The sequence below is a fragment of the Carassius gibelio genome, chromosome B3 (assembly GCF_023724105.1).
Source record: "Carassius gibelio isolate Cgi1373 ecotype wild population from Czech Republic chromosome B3, carGib1.2-hapl.c, whole genome shotgun sequence".
NCBI lineage: Eukaryota > Metazoa > Chordata > Actinopteri > Cypriniformes > Cyprinidae > Carassius > Carassius gibelio.
In genome coordinates, this window is record NC_068398.1 from 28,896,863 (window position 1) to 28,916,597 (window position 19,735).

General features: G+C 36.0%; 2 protein-coding genes across 3 annotated transcripts; both read right to left on the reverse strand.

Moving 5' to 3' along the window:
• Window positions 1-10,590, reverse strand: LOC127953881 (transcription factor E4F1). The gene is made up of 14 exons (XM_052553241.1): window positions 10,432-10,590; window positions 9,126-9,235; window positions 8,752-8,842; window positions 8,406-8,551; window positions 8,188-8,308; window positions 7,937-8,089; window positions 6,268-6,377; window positions 3,675-3,899; window positions 3,474-3,588; window positions 3,168-3,385; window positions 2,892-3,090; window positions 1,530-1,663; window positions 816-848; window positions 1-696 (listed from the first exon to the last, which is right to left on the reverse strand). The coding sequence occupies exons 1-14, from the start codon at window positions 10,523-10,525 to the stop codon at window positions 358-360; spliced, it is 2,088 nt and encodes a 695-aa protein (XP_052409201.1). The 5' UTR covers window positions 10,526-10,590; the 3' UTR covers window positions 1-357.
• A 644-nt stretch (window positions 10,591-11,234) lies between these two features.
• zgc:113333 (beta-N-acetylhexosaminidase) lies at window positions 11,235-19,347 on the reverse strand. Of its 2 annotated transcripts, none has more exons than XM_052553247.1 (14): window positions 18,890-19,347; window positions 18,210-18,297; window positions 17,824-18,097; window positions 17,636-17,745; window positions 16,753-16,840; window positions 16,469-16,633; window positions 16,165-16,348; window positions 15,756-15,827; window positions 13,474-13,678; window positions 13,277-13,359; window positions 13,094-13,169; window positions 12,920-13,015; window positions 12,728-12,817; window positions 11,235-12,100 (listed from the first exon to the last, which is right to left on the reverse strand). In XM_052553247.1, the coding sequence occupies exons 2-14, from the start codon at window positions 18,287-18,289 to the stop codon at window positions 11,902-11,904; spliced, it is 1,722 nt and encodes a 573-aa protein (XP_052409207.1). In that variant the 5' UTR covers window positions 18,290-18,297; window positions 18,890-19,347; the 3' UTR covers window positions 11,235-11,901. The 2 variants fall into 2 exon arrangements, with proteins under 2 accessions (XP_052409207.1, XP_052409206.1); XM_052553246.1 differs by having other exon boundaries at window positions 18,210-18,363; window positions 18,890-19,343.
• Window positions 19,348-19,735: the final 388 nt, after the last annotated feature.

Below are 19,735 nucleotides of genomic sequence, written 5' to 3' on the forward strand. Positions count from 1 at the left end.
TACAAAAAATATATATTTAATGTTTCATACTTTCGTTTCCTGCCAGTTGTTTAATGGGCTCTGTTATTGGTGTGAACAAGTCATGTTACATATTCATGATGAGTAGATGAAAGACGTTTATGATTTTACGCCATGCAGCAGAGAAAAAAAAACTAAAAAAAAAAAAAAATGGCATCAGTTCTTTAGTATAACGTGCAGCTTGAAAACAATGGGTTTAAACCCCAAAACACAAATTTTTAACAGTTTTCATAAGCAAAAGTTATGAATCCACCTTGCAGTGCAAAAATTGAAATGAAATGCTATGCCACGGCTGTTCATGTAATAAAAGAAACATATTAAATGAACAGATCCTGCATCTTAAACTACTACCATGGTCTGGATTTCCACTTCGTCGGGGGAAGTGATGACATACTGCTCCTCTTGCTCCATCGTCTCAATGTTCTCCGCTGTTACCATGGTCACTGTCTCCACGGCGCCCTCTGATGTCGTGGTGAGGATGGTGCCGTCGCTCAAGGCGTTTGCGAGTGTCATGGCCACCTGCTCGGTCAGGCTCTCAGGCGTGGCGATGGTGATGGTGTCTCCACAGTCTGAGATGCCTGGGGTCTCGTCTGCGGCCACGTTACGCACGATGATCTGGTGGCCTCCGTGTGATTGGCTGACGATCTGCTGCACCACCTTCATGATGTGACTGTCCATCTGAGGTCAGACACATCGAGCACATCAGTTACTCCATTTAGATCTTGCTAATATTTGCTATAAGTTGACATTGATGCAAGGGAGATTGTAAAAATGAAGAAAAATTGAATTATAGCCACCTCCTCCGCTTGAGCTGCTTCCTCAGCTGGTGCCTGAAAGAAAAAAATGATAAAATCTGTATTTTAAACTAAATTATAGTCACTGTGTTGCAACAACTATCTTTATTGTATATATTTTTTAATCTTTAGTTTTGGCCATCCATATTATTTAGTATAAAATATAATTAAATGTACACTAGTGTTTGGAAGTCTGGGGTCAGAATGTCAAAAATATGAAGCAGCACAATTGTTTTCAACACTGATAATAATCAAAATGTTTTCTGAGCATCAAATTACTATATTAGAGTGATTTCTGAAGGATCATGTGACACTGAAGACTGGAGTAATGATGCTGAAAATTCAGCTTTACATCAAAGAAATCTATTACATTAAAACAAAAATGCAATAATATTCCACTGTATTTCTGAGCAAAGACATGCAGCTTTGGTGAGTTTAAGAGACTTATTTAAAAGAAAATTACTCCAGCTTTTAAATGATAATGTAACAAGTGGTGAGAGATTACGATTAAAAGACATTAAACTGGTTAGACTTTCCTTCATTATCAATTACACCAATTTTAATAATTGTATTGATCTTTTCTGTTTAATGTATATGTTGTTCATATAATCATTTTCATATCATTATATCTACACACACACGATCGACAACATATTAGTCCCCTCAGCACATCAAGTCACATGACAAGCAAACACAGCCCAGCGTGCATCGGTTTACCCCTATGATGTATTCCTGAGTGTCGGCCACCACTGAGGAGAACTCCACCAGCACTGCATGAGGGTCGTCTGATACGACCTCCTCAGAGACCCCCGACCCCTCAGAGTCCTTCTGCTGCACCGCAAAACAGCCTCCTGACACACACACACACTGTAAGACTTCATCATGTCTGAAAATAGCTTAAATGAGTCTCTCGAGTGTATTTCAGAGAAGAATTCCAGAATGATATGTGTAAAAGTTTTGCTAGACTTTTTCATTATTTTTATTATGCTCAACAAGGCTGTATTTATAGGATCAAAAACGCAGTAAAAACTGTAAAATTGTAAACTATTACTTTAATTTAAAATAAGTTTTCTATTTGAATATATTTTAAAATGTAATTTATTCCTGTGATTCAAAGCTGTATTTTCAGCATCATTACTGCAGTCTTCAGTGTCACATGATCCTTCAGACAATAAGGTGCTTTCAACAAAAGCGTCTTCTAAATAAATGCATGAATGTACATTTTCAATTACTTGACAGAAAATATTTTTAAAAATGCTATAGTTACAATTATTTAGTAAGAATTCAAATTTATATATTAATAACTACAACTAAATAATAATAAATACTATATACTGTAGACAACTAAAGAAAAAAAATGAAAATTTACAAATGAAATCTAATTCAAAATATTAACAAAAACAACAAAACTATATGAACCATACACTGGTTTACAGTCCATTTTGTCATTTCACATTTCAAGAGAGGCCTTAAAAATTAGTTCAATTCAATACAAAATACTTTCTGATATTAATATTCTCCATTATAAACAAAACAATTTTTTAACGTACAAAACGTTCATTTTTTAATTAATAATAATAAATGTTAATTGTGCAGCAAATCAGTATATCAGAATGATTTCAGAAGGATCATGTGACTCTGAAGACTGGAGTAATGATGCTTAAAACTCAGCTTTGCATCAAAGAAATAAATGTCAAAATATATTGAAATACAAAACTGGTATTTTAAATTGTAATAATATTTCACAACATTACTGTTTTTTTTTTTGGTGAGCTTAGATTTTCATAATTATTAACTACTATCAATTTTAATAATTTTATTAATAATCAAATTAATAATCATTTAATCATTCCAAATATCCACATTCTGGATATCATAAAAAATAAAAAATAAAATTTTAGGATATCCATATAGCTAATCTTTTCTTTATCACCTTGTATGTAGGACTTTTTAATATGCCAGAAAACACATTATAAGTCCTCCTTATGTTTACCAGTTGTTTTCTAACATTCACTTCAGTTGAGACATGTTTTAAAATGATTAATTCATGCATTATTTTAGTGAATCATGTTAATGAACCTTTAGCTCGCATGTGACGGTTGAGCGTGCCATGCTCGGCAAAGCCCCGGCCGCATTTGGAGCACTTAAAGGGCTTTTCTCCCGTGTGATGTCGGATGTGCCGCACCAAAGCACTCTTTTCCCGAAAGCCACGGGAGCAGTGCGGACACACGTATGGCTTTTCCTCGCCATGAGTGCGGTGGTGGACCTGCAGAGCATTCTGGAACACAACAGACATGCGGTGGTTTAACAACCGAAGGACTGTGTTCGCATATTGCTTTTGCATTTTGACCTCACCTTGGTCTTGTAGCTCTTGTCACAGAAGCTGCAGTGGTACGGCCTCTCGTCTGAATGCGCTCTCATGTGTTCCCGCACGTGTCCGATGGCTTTAAACTGCTTGCCGCACTCTCCGCATTTGTAGCGCCGCTCGCTGATGTGCGTCTCCATGTGTTTCTTCAGCACGTGGCCCGTCAGGAACTCCTTCTGACATGTTAGGCACTTAAACGGCTTGTAACCTGAGGAAGGAAACAAACATTCAGAGACTCAGCTATTCCACAAACATTAGAGATTGTTAAGGAATAAACTGCTTTGAATGGGGCGCACCGACATGCCCTTTGACATGGAGCCTCAGGTAGGTTAGTGTCTTGAACATACGCTCGCAGTGAGGACATTTGTATAATTTTGACTCCACAGGTTCGTCCTCCTTCACAGACGAATCCTACAGTGGATAAAAAAAATAGTTGGAAGTCTCATTTGTGCTGTTTTATGGAAATAAAACATGCCGTCACAATCTAAGAAACTCACTTGTGTTTCCTCGGCCACGGTCTCCACACATTCCTCCGTCACCTGGATCTCAGTGAGTCGGGCGTCAGTCTCAGGAGTCTGCAGGACTGCTTTAGGTGACCGTGCCTCTGCCTGCTCGGCCGCCTCGGTGGCTTCGGTCTCCAGCGCGATGCCAGAGTTTATGATGGCCTGGCAGATCAGATTGTCGGCTTCAACCAGTGTCGCAGTTTGAGGCTGAGACACGACCTGTTACGGACAGAGGAGCTTCAATAACGCTAGTGTGAAACGAGACACAACTTCTGAACTTATAAACAAATGTCCTTGTACTTGTCCGAACAGCTACATTTGTACAAGTTACTTCTTACAAAGATTATTTTTGGGGGGGCTTTTAGTTTAGCATGTTAGCCATTTTAATAATATTACGTATGTAACACTTAATAAGGTTAAAATTTTTTAACATTTGTTATTGTTTTAGATGTTAACATTAGTAATGATTTGGGCAGCCTTAACTAAAAATGAATAACATTTTTCACAGCATTTATCTAGATTTATCAGTGTTGGGAAGTTTACTTTGGAAATGTAATAGATTACAGATTACATGTAACCCTATTCAAGATGTAACGGGTAGTGTAACGATTTCAATTTCTTTATTAATGTAACTGATTACATTTGATTACTTTTCAAAATTTCTAATGAACGTTTTTCAGCTCATTGTGAAACATTTAAGGCAGGCAGGGTTAACCTTACAGTAGTGCTCAGCACTGATTATTGTCAGACTTTCAAATCCTTCATCACTTCATCAGTTTTAAAGCACAGCCACCACAAAATTAGACTTTAGCGCCTTGTTACTTTGAGATTATTCTGAGGTTAAATACAGATTTAAAAGCATAAGATATAGTTTAATAACTATGATACTGTTTTTGAAATCAAATCAGACAGGAAATACTGGCATCTAACAATGACTTGAAAAAAAGTCTTAAAAATTATTTTTAAAATAAAGCATATACATAAACTAAAAATAGAAATTAAGAGTTGTCAAATAGTTCAATTCTGTATACTACACTCCTAAAACATTGGTCGCTCATATTTTAGAGTAGGGCTGCCCCCTAGTAGTCGACTATACATTAGTCAACCAAAACTATATTAGTCACAGAATTTGTTTTCTTAAAATTCACATTGGTGAAGTGACGGACAGATCGTTAACGGCTGGTCTTTGTGGTAATACAGTGCATTGTGCAGGACATCCAAACTCTCGCCTATCATTCTTCGACCTCAAATATGGCTTATCGTCTGAAATATTTATTAGCAACTTTACATGGCTGTTCAATCAGAAAAATGTGCACTGTTCAAGTGTCCGCGTGGAGTGTGGAGCTGTACAGTAATTCGCAGCAAAGCCTATATAGCATCAAAACATGCTTTTGTAAAATAAAGCCACCAGGATGTGCTTTCTGCCATCTCGGTCTCTGTGAACTTGAGCGCGAAACTCTGTGTATATCTTTGCCTTACAGATATTGAAAAACTATATCTATGTTAAGTGAAATGTTTACTTTAAAATGAACCAGTTAAAATGGAAAACAAATATACTCCGATTATGTAATCTGAATGAAACATGCATACAGGCGCATCACTGCTGCGGAAACGATGAGTCAGTGTCGCCGACTTCATCTCTTAAACCTAAAGCGAAGAAAGCACTAATTTATCAAATTATTAAAAATGTTAATGCAGCGTCCTTACTGTTTTTCCCTGACACATTCATAATCATTACTTCTGCCGGAGTGCTGTGGCAAGCTTTATGCGTGCGCTTGAGCCCTTATTAGGCTATGTAGCCAATCAAAGGCTCATTATAATGATTGTAATGTTTTATTAATAAACATGCGATTAGTCGACTAATGGTCAAAATGAACAACTACTAGTCAACAAAAAAATCCTTAGCTGAGGGCAGCCCTAATTTAGAGCAGTCAATGCAATTTGGGAAAGAAATCAAATCAAATCTGTATGTGAAAATATTCAGATCTAACCACCTTTGTAATGGTTAACATTTTCATAAGTAACTGTAATTTACCATAATTATACATTTTTCCATTTATTCTGTAATTAAATTACATACCTCTGTTACATGTAACTAGTTACTCCCCGACATGGTTTAGAAAGATACTTTTGTTATTTGTTGAATTATATTTTCTCATAATTTATTCAACCTGAAATACAAAAAATTGCAAGAAAATTGCAAAAAATTGCTTCTTGTTAGTTCATGGAAATCCAATAGATTTGTTTACAACCATGGCACAATTTCGACACAGAATTTTCAGAAATATTAAAACGGTGCTGTGGCGACTGTATTGGATCTGATTTCACACCACAGAAGTGTGAGTAACTGTTTTTATTACATGCTCAATATAGCTTTGTCTTATCAATGTTGGGAAGGCAAAAAGAAATATCAACTTTTGGTCCTATTGTTGAGACTTGCTTAAATGCATAAAACATTTTTCTTTAAATTCCAGCTCCCTAAAATACAATAGAACCGTTATGTTTTTTTTATTAATTAGTGACACTAACATGCTTTTCTGCACCATGAATATTTGTAATCAACATGCTAGTTTTGTTAGTGTCTTACCTGTTGCACTTGTCCTACCACCTGGATCTGGATGATTTCCTGACCAGCTTCCACAACCCTCACGACAGGAATTTGCTCCTTCTCAGGTTCAGGAGGCGACGGCTGAACTTCTAGAATGATAACAGCAAATCAATCAGAAAGCCTCTTGCGAAAAATTTATCTCTATCATGGTATGAACAAACCAGCTAAAAATGTCAGCCTGAAATGAACATTCACCATCAATTTCTGGATGCACGTTATAGATTTGATCTATTCATGCATTTTTTGACCTTGCAATACTAAATAAAAGGTGGTCATAACTGATCTTCCCATGAAAAAATAGACACATGCAACACTTAACCAATCATTTAATCCACTTGAACCCTGCAAAGTCCCGTTCATCCGTCACATCTCAACCCCCCCATTTTCTATTCAATCATCCATTACACTCTTAAGGCGGTCGCACACCGGACGAGAAGCGCCGCATCGCGCCAAATGTAGGACAACTCGAGGTATCGCACACCGGACGCGCACATTCTATATCGCGAGCTCAATTTCGCAGCAAGATGGGTGAGTTTTAGCTTCATCTATTATTATTATTTTAAATATAATTTTTTAATTGATAAAAGCTTAATTGACAGGCAAATGTTACACAGGCCAATACTTTAATATTTCGCGTATGTAAAAATGTCTCAAGAGAAAAATAAAATATTAAAAGCACTACGTTTATTATACATTTAATTATATATGTTTACATTTTAATTAAGCTGTACAACTAATATAAGTAGTATTTTGCAGCAGTGGTATCTTGGTGTAATGTATGAACAACGATTTGAAACAAATATGATGTTTTTTTTAATATAAAACTATGCAGATGGCGCTCTGTGGCGCGGCAGAAATTTGAACAGCGTTCTCAGTCGTAGCTGGGCACCGCGGACAGACGCCGAATGGCGCCGCCGGTGTGTGTACACTCATAGAGAATAATGTGTTCGAATTTTAAAGACGTGGCGCGACGCGGCGCGGCGCTTCTCGTCCGGTGTGCAACCCCCTTTAGGCTATGTTTACACAACAACTATGTAGTCAAAAACTGATAAGTTTTTCCCTTGCATTTTTTAAAGGTTTCACATATACACAGCAACATATTTTCAAAAATGACCAAAAACGCTGTATTACATGTGCCAAGCCAGTAGTTGGCGCTGTGTGGCTTGTGGCCGCTATTGGTTGTAATGTTGTTGCAGTAAATCCTCACTATTAGCAAACTCTTAATCAGCAACAACAGTACTATGTACTCCGCCATTGCTGTGTATGTATGTTCGCTCTTGCCTTTAAAATTGACACGAACTGTGCATGTCTACATTCCTAACACGTACTACACACGCACATGACGTCACCGTTTTTAAAGATTCCCATACTGGGTGTTTATACGGAAATGATAATGGTGGCGTTTTCAAAAACTTGTACTTTCAAACCCGTTTTCATAAATATGTATTTTCAGTGCCCAAAACGTTGTTGTCGTATAAACGAACAGGCAAAAGGCATTCAAATTTTCCCCTTTTTGGCTGAAAAAGATGTCGTGCAATGGCCCCTTAAAAGAAAACATCCATTGCAACTTTCCTTTTTTGTGACTTTAAGCTTGTAGCAACTGTTAAATGACACCCACCTATCACTGAAAAGGTAATTATGAAAATACCTTTCCGAACGCCATCCTTGCTGACAAGTATCTCTTTACACTGACTGTAGCGAATCTTCTCAGTGCAGGGCGTAAGAGACTTCAGATGTCTGGTTAGAGCTCCGGACTCTCTGAACGCCAGGCCACACTGACTGCAGCGGTACGGACGCTCATCTGCCAGAGGAAATGATGGCAAAATAGTCGCTGTGAAAGACTTGCATAAATAACTTTCCCAACTCAGCAGAGTCCAATACAAGAACACTAAGTTTTACCTGTGTGCCGACGTTTGTGTCGGATCAACGAACCCTTGGTCCTAAAAGCAGTCTGGCATATTTCACACTTAAAGTCCTTCTGGTCAGTGTGTGTGAACATGTGGGTTCTCAGAATATTTGTCTATAAATGGATCGAATGTATAACTGGAGTGAGTTTTCCTTGCATATTCGCAGACTGGGTAAGTATTCAAATGCATAAAAATGATCTAATGTTGTACCGTTTTAAAGGTCTTCTCACATATGTCGCAGATGTATCGTCCCTCTGCGTTTAACTTCCAAACCAATTTTGCAGAACTGGTACTGTCATCCTCGCTTGCAGAACGGCTTCTCTTTTTTCCTCCAGCTGCTGCTTTTTCTCTCTTGTCTAAAGAACAAAGCGACTTCATTTAGTACCCAAACAAAGACAGATGGATTGGTAAATTACGTTCTTTTCAGACCCAAATCTTCCCATTGTACAGTTTGTATATAGATGTCTTGTTTGGCCCTGGTCCTGTTCAGTTAAAATGGGGACATCTAGTCCCTCAATACAATGAAATTGATATTATATTGACTTTAGTGCGGTACCTGCTTTCGATGTGCCCCCTTCATCAGATGAACTATCATTTTCACTCAGTTTGACATCAGTGGAAGCCCCTTCATTTGGGACAACATTTGCCTGAGGGAAGAGGCAGACAGAGGAGCACTGATGTATCCTTAGATTACATTTTACACAGCTTCTTGGGTCTATGATGCAGATACACAACTGTTCAAAAGTTTGAAATATTCTCACTATCTGAAATGGATATCTTCTATCGTAATACATTTTAAAATATAATTAATTTTTGTGATGCAAAGCTGCATTTTCAGCATCATTACTCCAGTCTTTAGTGTCACATGATCAATCACTCTGGATATAAAATGATGCAATAAAAAGAGGAATGATATGATAAGACACAAACCTGATGGTCCTGCTGAGGATGCTTGCAGCTCCTGCTGAGTTTATGTTGGATGAAAGCATCCAGAGCGGAGAACTCCTCCAGACATCTCCCACATTTATGAATATCCTCATCTGAGAGGGAAGGCAAAAAAATGTATCTCACTTCAGCTTGACAGATCATGCATATTGCAAAAGTATCTGCATGAAATGTACAAATATTTATCAGTCTAAAACTATAAAATTTCCCCACAATCGTGGCATCAATTTTGCATCCAATATTTTGTATTTTATTATATATATATATATATATATATATATATATATATATATATATATATATATATATATATATATATATACAGTATATATACAGTATATAGAAAGATTTTCATTACAGTTTAAAATAAGTGTTTTCAATTATATATTTTTTGCATCCAATATTTTAAAATAAAAAATAAATGTATAAAAAATAAATGTTAACATTTTAATTGTTAAATATTATTATTTATTAATAATAATAATATAAATTAATGTTATAATACAAATGCTATTATAGATTTATTAATGAAATATAAATAAACTATAATGTTTTTATTAATATCTCGGATTCATTTTTAGTTTTATATTTTCCATTATGACTTTTTGTATTATTATAAATTCTGTTTATTATTATTATTTATTTCATATACTTATATATTACATATTTTATTTCATTTACTTGTTTAAAATGCCTTTTACAAAGAGAAAGCAGTTATCAATAAATATTTAAAACGTCATTTCGATCACAGAGTATGCTATTATTAATATAATAAAATATATATTTAATTTGAGGTGCAAAGGACTTTGATGTGTTTGCACATTGTTTTGTTGGACAAAGATTTTATTTTAAATATACATAAAAGTAGCGTCTGCTAAATTAAATTAAACTTTAAAAGTACATTATGCATTTAGCAGACGCTTTTATCCCAATAAAATAAAAATGTATTCAGGCTAAAAAAAATTTACCTAACTTTTTTTTTTTTTTTTTTTGCTAAATGACTAAATGTAAATGTAAAAGTGAAATTCCAGAGTGGGCCAGAGTGTCCGTACGTAAATAAACGCCAAAATTCTGTTAAAAACGGTAACATTTGACAGTGTTGGTGTTGTGAGCTCTCCATCAGGTACAGATCGATGCTGAGCAGCATTAGCAGCAGCACAAACATGCTTGTCAAATCTAACATCGCGGCTCCAGCAGACTCTTCTAGAGTGACTGAACGAGCCGAAGTCAGGCCCACACATTTAATCTCGCTCTCGCTTCATGGGGCCGTGTCCAATCGCACTGTTTCTACCTTCGTCTCCGAGTGTGGTCTGGATGGTGATGATGTTGCTATGCTCCGTTTGGTCGGTCTCTGTTGCTGCCGTATTATTATTTTCTTCAGTCATGTCGTTCCAGATCTCCGTCTTCTGTCGCAACGCTTCAACAGGGAAAACATGGCGGATTTACGACCTCGTCGTCATAACAACTGAAGGGCGGAGAGGGGAGGGAGAACGAGCACGTCATAAGAGATTCAAAATAAAGGCGCGCTCATCTTCTCCAGTCAAATCGGTTCTTTTGAATGGATCGTTTCAAAGAGTCGGATCAGCGATTGGCATCCATAATCTAAAAACACTGCTATTAATAACGCATTATTTTATTATATTTGTAAGTTTTAAATGTAATTTCATGTGTTCCAGAATTAGTTTGTGTAGTTATATCTTGTAAACCGATGAGGGGAAATTAAAAGTTACAACAACGTGTTATTTACGACTTGATTATAGTTTTATCAAGCACAAATGAAACAGAGATAGCTTTAATAAAAATGATTAGTTTGTAAATCTTAACAAGACCGAACACGAATCGGACTGGGTTTGTGAACATGTTGAACTATTCAGAAGATCTGAATGGGAAAGAATGATTCGATCGCGAGTCTGACTATACAACAGTAAATATTCTTATATTTACATTCATTAAATACGGTAACTTAATCTCACACCACAGAGTAATATATCTGATTAGGCAAAAACTTGTATAACCGATGATAATCACTTGTTGAATGTATTATCTGAATTATACTGAAAGCATAGACACCAATCAAAGAGTTAGCAATAATAAAACAGTACAAAAAACATTACCCTTTATTTTTTTTAATGTTGTAAACACACACACACACACACACAAAAATTAAATATAGCTAATTATGTTGCATAATTGGCATTGTGATAAAGCTCCTTAACCACTTAGTCACTTAACCAGCAGGTTTCCAGTTTTAATGTTTTCTGAGGTAAATGCTTCTATAGCTACTTTAGGACTTTATGTGTAACAGTGATAAAAACACTAAATATACTTTACTCAAGGCTCTCAGTTGTAACCTGATTCCACATTCTGCAATTGTACAAATTTTAAAACCACATTTTAAACATTTCTGCATGTCAAAGACATGAAGTTTGGTCATGTTCCATCCCTAGACATATGCACTGAAAAAAGAAAGAGAAAAACATTAGCTCTACCAGTGTAGTAAGTGCAAAGGCAAATCACTTTCATTATTTTGAGTCAACTCAAAACCAGATTAAATAAATTCATAGATGCAGTTTAGTGAGTCCACTTCTTCAAAAAGTGCATGCCCAGTGTAATTAGAGAACATTTATGCAACATTTCATTATCTTTTCATCACTTCCAGCGAAGCCTTCAGGAAACAAGGAAGATCCCTGAGGTAGAAAAACTGTAGGATGTGTGAATGCCACATTTTGGAACGTCTTTCCTGTTGGTCCTCTTGTCTGTTTCACCTCTCTTTCGAAGGATCAACCTTTGGCTGTCCGTTGAGTTTAATGATTCGTTCTACATCAACCACCATCTCATGAAGTCTGTCTATGTGTTCGTTGACATTCTCCTCCAACCACTCCTCTAAAGTGTCTGGGTAGAAGATTGCCTCCATATTTTGCCGGAAAGTCAGTAAAAAGGAATCCCATTCATCCATCAGTCTGACAAGATGGAAAAAAACACAAAATATTTAGGTTACTATATTTCCGTTTATGTACCTAACAGCATAATCAAGCTTAACCAGAAATTCTAGTTCATGGTTTATAATAATCACCTGCACAAACCTGCAAACATTCAATGTTCATCACTAATAAATGTTTATAATTTGTTTTACTATATCTCGGATTAGCTTTTAATTTTCTATTTTCTGTTCTCATTATAATTTCATTTAAAATTTTCAGTTTTTTTTTATGTCTACACAAGTTTTAATTTTGTTTCAGTACTTAACTTAAAGTAGTAGTTAAACTTTAGCTAAAACGAACAAAATAGTTCTAATGGTTTTAATTTCAGTTATCATTTTTGAAAATTTCCATGAATTTTACAAGACTTCTTGAGTCAGACTGATGTATTTATTTATTTTTCTGATATAAACTAATACATAAATGAATTTTTTAGACATTATTGATGAAAAATCTCTGACGAATTCATTGACACAAAGTGGCTCACTATGACTGTGGGAACCCTGTCTCCAAAAAATAATAACCAATGTTTTATGAGAAATATAACAACAATACTTTTGCCAGTAAATGCATCAAATAATATGCCAGTGCTAAAAAGAAAAAGCGTACTTTTTCAGTCCATCTTTGAAAAATGCAAGATTTCGAGGGTTTCCAAAGCTACGTTTGCGATGATATGGACTGAAGGATCCCTTGACGTGGCTGCAAAACACAGGACAAACAAAATGTTAGCACAAGCTACAAGATGTTCAAGACAAAGGATTGAAAGCTTATGCTCATTTGAGCTCAGGTTAGGTCACTCACTAGTTCTGCATGATCTTTTTAACTGAACTCTCGAGGTCATCCTTGATCTTCTTCACCATGTCATAAACATCTGAGCCAGGAAAGGATGCACCCTTACTGCAGAACGGTCAAGACAGTATCCATTACATACCTCACAATCGATTCACATAGGTCTATATATGAACTAGTTCATACCACTCATTTTTGCTCAGCTCAATCTGACACCCAAGGAGACGCTCTACCTCCTTCTTTGCCTCCGAATCAAATGAACCTAATGCAAACAAAACCCTTTGTAGTATATCACATATGATGTGATTCAACTCATTTATGAAACAGCATGTTAGACACTCAATAAAACCCGTTGCTTCAGACACTCACCGTTTTTCAGCGTCTGAAGACAGACAGACAGAGAAGGGATGGCCACAGGGAGAAGCTCACACAGCACAGTGTGATGCTCATACCTTCAACACACATACGTTTATTAATGCTCTAGGTTGAGAAGTTGGTATAATGGCATTGCATGTTCGATGGCACAAAGTATTTGAAGAAACAGTTCTGTAAAACTGCAGGCTCACCTCTGCCAGCCAGTCAGAGCAATGCCTTGGTATCCCACAGACTTGTACTGCGGCATGGATTGAATGACTTTCTGCCACTGAAGGTGGTTTTTTAAATGGTGACTGATTGGGGTCCATTTCTGGTCAATTCCAGAGGCTCCTTTGAAAGCGCTAGCAAACCACACACCCTTGAATCCAGCCTGTTCATACTTAGAGATATAGTTGCCTACAAACAATATTTAAACACAATGTTTTTAAATGATTACTACGTTTTTCTATACAGATTTTGTATAAAATTATATGTTTATTAAATATTCAGTGTTTTTTTTATAAAATGGATACACCTCTTTGTTTACGTCAGAGCATTCATCAGAGTTTTGATCCAGTGTAAGGTTACTAAAGCGTGTCACGAAGCAGCCAATTGTTCCAAACATCCCATTCATTTCAGGGCTTCTCAAGCACACTCGCCAGAAAGTTAAAGAAATTACAGCAGTTTTGGGCAAGAATTGGGCAAAAATTTTGTAATTAATGACTCACCCTCAGGTCGTTCATGACATCAGAGGGTCAGTTAGAATTTGTTGAAGCATCGAATATACATTTTGGTCCAAAAATAACTGTCTTCTCTTTCGATTCTGTTCTAACTGACCATCTGGTGTCACATGGACATGATGTCACTTCAGTCTAGTGTTATTGATAGTTTCGTGACAGAGCCCTGATACTCTCCTCAAGTGTTGTCTTGTATTGTTGCACGCAGCTCGAGTTATCAGCTACGTGCTTTCTTGTTCTACTTTGTCTTGTGCTGTTGCACGCAGCTTAGTTTTCGTTGGCTTATGGGTATGCTCATTAGCTGCTGTTTGTGTCTAATTCAAGCACACGGCTTGTGATTGGTTTGCTGACCATGTGCTTGTGTTTTTGTTTTGTGTGAGCAAATGGCTTTTGTCCTAGTTTCGATCTGCCATGTGCTCTCGTCAATTGTCTTGACCCCACCCATCTTGTTACCTGATTATTGATGTATTTTCCCTCGCTACCCTCCTCATCAGCACCCTATTTATTGTCCTTGTGTTTGCAGTCTGGTTGCTAGTTCGTTGTCAAATATTTGTCTGTGCACATCGTGCCTTGACTTTCCTTGCCTGTCAAGTTTTCTCTGTTTCCCTACGGGGTAGTTTATCTTTGTTTATTTTATTATTTTTACAATGAAAGAACCCCTTCTCTCTGCATCATTGAGTCCACGCCTCATCCCTCTAACTGAACCCTGACAATGGACTACTTTGTTTTTCTTATCCTTTCTGGACATGGACAGTAGACCGTACACACAGCTTCAATGGAGGGACTGAGATCTCTCGGACTAAATCTGAAATATCTTAAACAATGTTCCAAAGATAAATGGAGGTCTTAGTTATTAATGACATTCAATTTTGGGTGAACTAACCCTTTAAAGTTTAGTTTTAGATGATAGGCAGTTATGCTATATTTGTAGTTCGATAGCGTGAGAAACACCTTAATAGCGTATTGTCCTATATTAAAGTTTTTAGTCTTTCTGCAATCTTTCTCTCCCTGCAGGAACTTGAATGAGTTTCAGTGAAGACTGCTCATTAAAGGAATACAAGAAAGAGTTTGTCTGAATGCAGTTGGTTGCCTTGTGCTTTTTAAACATTACTTAAAATTTTTATTGGGTTAAATTCCATCTTTACTGGCCTTTTTTAACATTACCTTATATTTCCTTCTCACATAAATGTCATAAAATAATACTGGGATATGAGTAATTGATATTTTTAAATTCAACGTAAAAAAAAAAAAGACAATATATGAAATGACCGTTTTCTTGGGGCTTATTGCTTTAGTAATTTATTTTGCAATACCTTTTTCAGGATTCTTTGATTAATAAAGTTCAAAGAATGATTTTCCCTGTCACATTAATTTAATGCATCCCTGTTGAATAAAATTCTAATTTATTTCTAATTTATTTAATACAAAAAAACAAATATATTTTATATATTTAAAAACATAACTCCAAAACTTTGAACCATAATGTACATGTTTAATTGGTCATATGGCCTATGAGTGTACTGATAAGTAATGATGTGTGCTGTATTTAAAAAATACAATTCTTAAGTCAAACATTTAAAAAATGTTTTATAATATATTCAAAACTGATCTCTGAAACGATTTTGATTGAAAGATTACCAAGGGAAACCTATTTCCTCTGAATAATTTGCACAGATGACTCTTTCACTGTAAGTACGATGTTTTAAGCGAATGAATCGGGTCGCTATTTTCATACGAGAAGCAGAACAGGGCCTTACCGATCTCTTTCACATCCATGTTTGGGGTGTACTTCCATATCATTGGTGATGCAAGGTCCTGCAAACCTGATTCTAAAATGTAAAAACCCACATCATGACCAAAAAGCACTACTTTGTTATTGCCACTGTATTTTTGAAAGTTTGAAAGTCTTTGTCCTGCCATGTTAAGTTACCTCTCACTGTATATTAGTACCCCCCCACCTAAAACTTTACAGAAAAAAACGTTAGATGTCACTGTAACCCTAACCCTAACCCTAACCCTAAGTCTTAAAAATTACAGCGCACCTGTAACAAATCCTAACACTAATATCAAGTACTGTACATTACAGTAAAAGTGAGTTTTACTTGTAATAGCTGGTATTTAAATGGCAAACATACGTTCACTGGCTTGCAGACTCTCTCAGTGTACCTTTGATTGTGTCGGAGCTAACTTTCCGAAACATGTCGTCCCACAAGATCAGCTTGATTCCTCGCTTCAGTTTGTTCATGAATCTCCCAACTGCGGTCACATGATTGAGAAACAGCTTTCCCAAGTCTCCTTTGTTGGTTTCCAGCCAGCGCTTCGAATCTTCACTTTCGCCCAGGCCACGTACCTACATGTATTTCATCCACAGTAGTAGATATGAGCTTACATTTGAAAGGAATAGCTCAATCAAAAACGAAATGAAATACAACTATTTTCAATGATCCGTAGGGAATAAAGCTCCACCGACCTCATCAGCACCGATGTGGAACCACTTTGCTTCTGGGTGCTTCTTCATGACCTGCGTTAACATGTCTTGAACCAGATCCATGCTTCCTTGGGCCTGGGGGTTCAGGCTGTTGGGAAACGTTTCCACTTCTCTTAATTTGAAGTACTTCTCGTGTTTTAAGACAAACTGTGAAATGTGAACAGAAAGACATCAACATAACCACCATCACTGGTTGTTCCTTCTACTGCTTTCCTAAAGTGAAAAAAGCTACAGTTTCTGTGAGAGTGAGCTTCTTCTGCACTTGCCTCCAAGTGTCCGAACACCTGCACCAGAGGAATCAGTTCAAGCTTGTGCCGTTTGGCCAGAGACCTCATTTCCTCGATATCTTCCACACTTTCCCAGAAACAATTAAAATAAGCAAGAGAAATAAGGATTAACAAATCATCACCTTATGATCTTGGACTATAATAAAGCAATAGTTCACCTAGATGTCAATCTGTTCCTCGTGTAAGTTACTGTAATTAGCTTCAGTGGACTGCTTTTAAATGTTTTGACTATTTCTATGGTATTTATATTATATTTCATTTCTTTTTTGGTTCTCTTTGAGGCTTGGCATGCGTGCTAATGTTCTTTAGTAATTAAAATGAACCTGAAATAAAATTAAATGTAAATATAATATATATAAAAAATTGGTTAAAGCTAAATGAGATTATTTAAAATAAACAAACAAAACATAAAAATGAAAACTCAAAATATTATATAAACTTAAAATATTCAGAAGTACTAAAATTCTAATAATATACTTAAAACATTAAAATATATATATATTTTTAAATGAGAACATGCAACAGAATAATTTAAGAAGAATATAAAACAATACATAAATGGTACTCTGAGTTTGAAGAGAAGATTAAAAAACATATATAACATATTTATAACAGCATTTATAATAGGAAATAATTCAAATTAAGTATATAAATAATACTGGTGATTATTATTCACCGTCATTCTTTGGAAAAATGTTGCATACGGTAAATATTCTTCAAATATCTCCTTTTGTTTGCAGCAGAAATAACAGCGTACAGGTGTAGAATGACACGAGGCTGAGTACATAATACCAGACCTTTCATTTGTGGGCAAACTGAGTCGAATTAAGCCAGGTTTAGTTAATCAGATGCTCAGAATCACCTGTATGCAAAGCTTGATTTGAGAATGCTGAGCTCCCCCTCGTAAGGAAACATATCCTCATATTCCAGCAATATCCCAGTAGCACCCAGAGTTGACAATAGAGGGAATATCTACAAAAGAACATCAAAGCAAACTTTGAAAAAACAAACTATTATTACGATTTACCACTTGTCTGCACACATTCCTACCTTTTCGAGGTATTTGACTTTAGGTGCGGCACCTTTCAGATCTAAGTGCACAATTTTTAATGGAGCCACGGGTGTATCATCGGGAACTTCTGGTTCTAACTCCTCTTGGTTTGAATGGATCATCTCTTTTTCCTCCGGCTGAACCTCTTTTTTGTCTTTTTTGACAGGATCCTCCTCATTGTGACCCAATTTCAGCTGTGGGATATGCTGGTTAGCCCAGAAAGGACCACCTTGTATGATTTGGTGGGAGTCTGAACTCGTGCCTTTGCTTGAGCTATGAATAGAGGGTAAGTAAAGTTTAATCACAAGCTTGTTTGGGACAGTGAAGCATGGCTTGATGCTGAAGCACGTGTACAAGGAGAGCCCACGAGAACTGCAAACCTCACCTGGGACGAAGGAACATTTTCGCCATGGCAACAATCACCAAGCAGCCCACGATCAACCTCATACACCTCTGAGTGTTCATGTCTGCTTCTGTGCAGGCGAAGGCGATAAACCATAGAAATGAAGACAGGTGCTGAACTCCGGTGACCTTCAAAACTAAATTTGCATTGGAAATCAAGAGACGTAACGAAAAACTTTAGAATCTTTCCCTGTTTAAATGACAATGGAAAAGCCTGCACCTCTAAACACATCAGGGGTCAGTTGCATAAACTTAACCTCTATATTAAGAGAGCGCCTCAAGTCCGACTAGCAGTTGCTTTTATGTAACTGAATAACTTATAAGACCAGTCTAAACCTTTCATGCAAATGGCCCTAGTTTATGCATTTAAAGAAATCTATTTAATGCTAAAGAGTACGACAAATAATAATAATAAAACACTTTACAAATGCAAATGAAAACTTGGTCTTTTTAAATAATAATAATAATAATAATAATGTGGGAATGCATCAATAATCAAAATAGATCAATGACATAGCATGCATTTAATATATTTTCTCACAATTCGTACTCTTTAGCAGTAAAATAGATTTTGTTTTTATCTTGCTCAAACAGCTGACACGACTCTTTATAAATAAATGAATGTTATCGTAATGTTTAAGAAACAGTGAAATGTATACTTACTCTATTGATGACCATTAATCTTTAGGTAAAAGACTTGATGAACTTATGAAGCATATAAGCGGACATAGATTTACTTCCGTATGAAGTGCATTAGTGTGGTTGAAAAACGCGACCAGTTCAACCTGTTTAACGTGACTTGCTTTCAAGAGGTTATTTGAATTGATAATTTGGTGACAGATAGTCGGCAGACATCTTTTCGTACTTGACCGAGCGAGCACCTGGATGATGACAGCATGATAGTGAAAGTGTGCGCGTCACGTCGACGCTTTACGGCGCCCGGTGTCCAGAGCATCAAACAACGAGGGACCGTAACATCACGAGTAAAGGCGCACTTAAATAAAGACAGTGGATACAGTCTAAGGTTGTTATATCATATTACTTAATTTGGTTTAAAAAACAATTACATCTGGTTAGTTGCCATAACATGTCAAGAAGTGACAGCAGAGTCCTGTTGTGTTACAACATATATTTATTTTAAAACAGCCTTGTATAATTATTAATTTTACATGCAGTTTTTTATGTTTTCATAATTAAAGGACTACTATATATAAATGCTTTCTTACCATATGATATATGCTTACTTTTCAAGACAAAACACATATAAATAATATATTTTACCAGTTATATTTTCTTATATTGCAGATCCAATGCATTATTTTAATTTTAAATACGATTTCTCTCTCGCTCTCTCTCTCTTTCAGGATTTTAAAATAAGGTGTCTTTAAATTTGAGTCTTATATGAAGATATGGAAATCTTAAAATGAGACATATTCAAATTTCTCTATCCTATCTTTTGAATGCAAAAAAAAACCTTCGAAATGAAAAATCTTCGATGTTGAATCGATT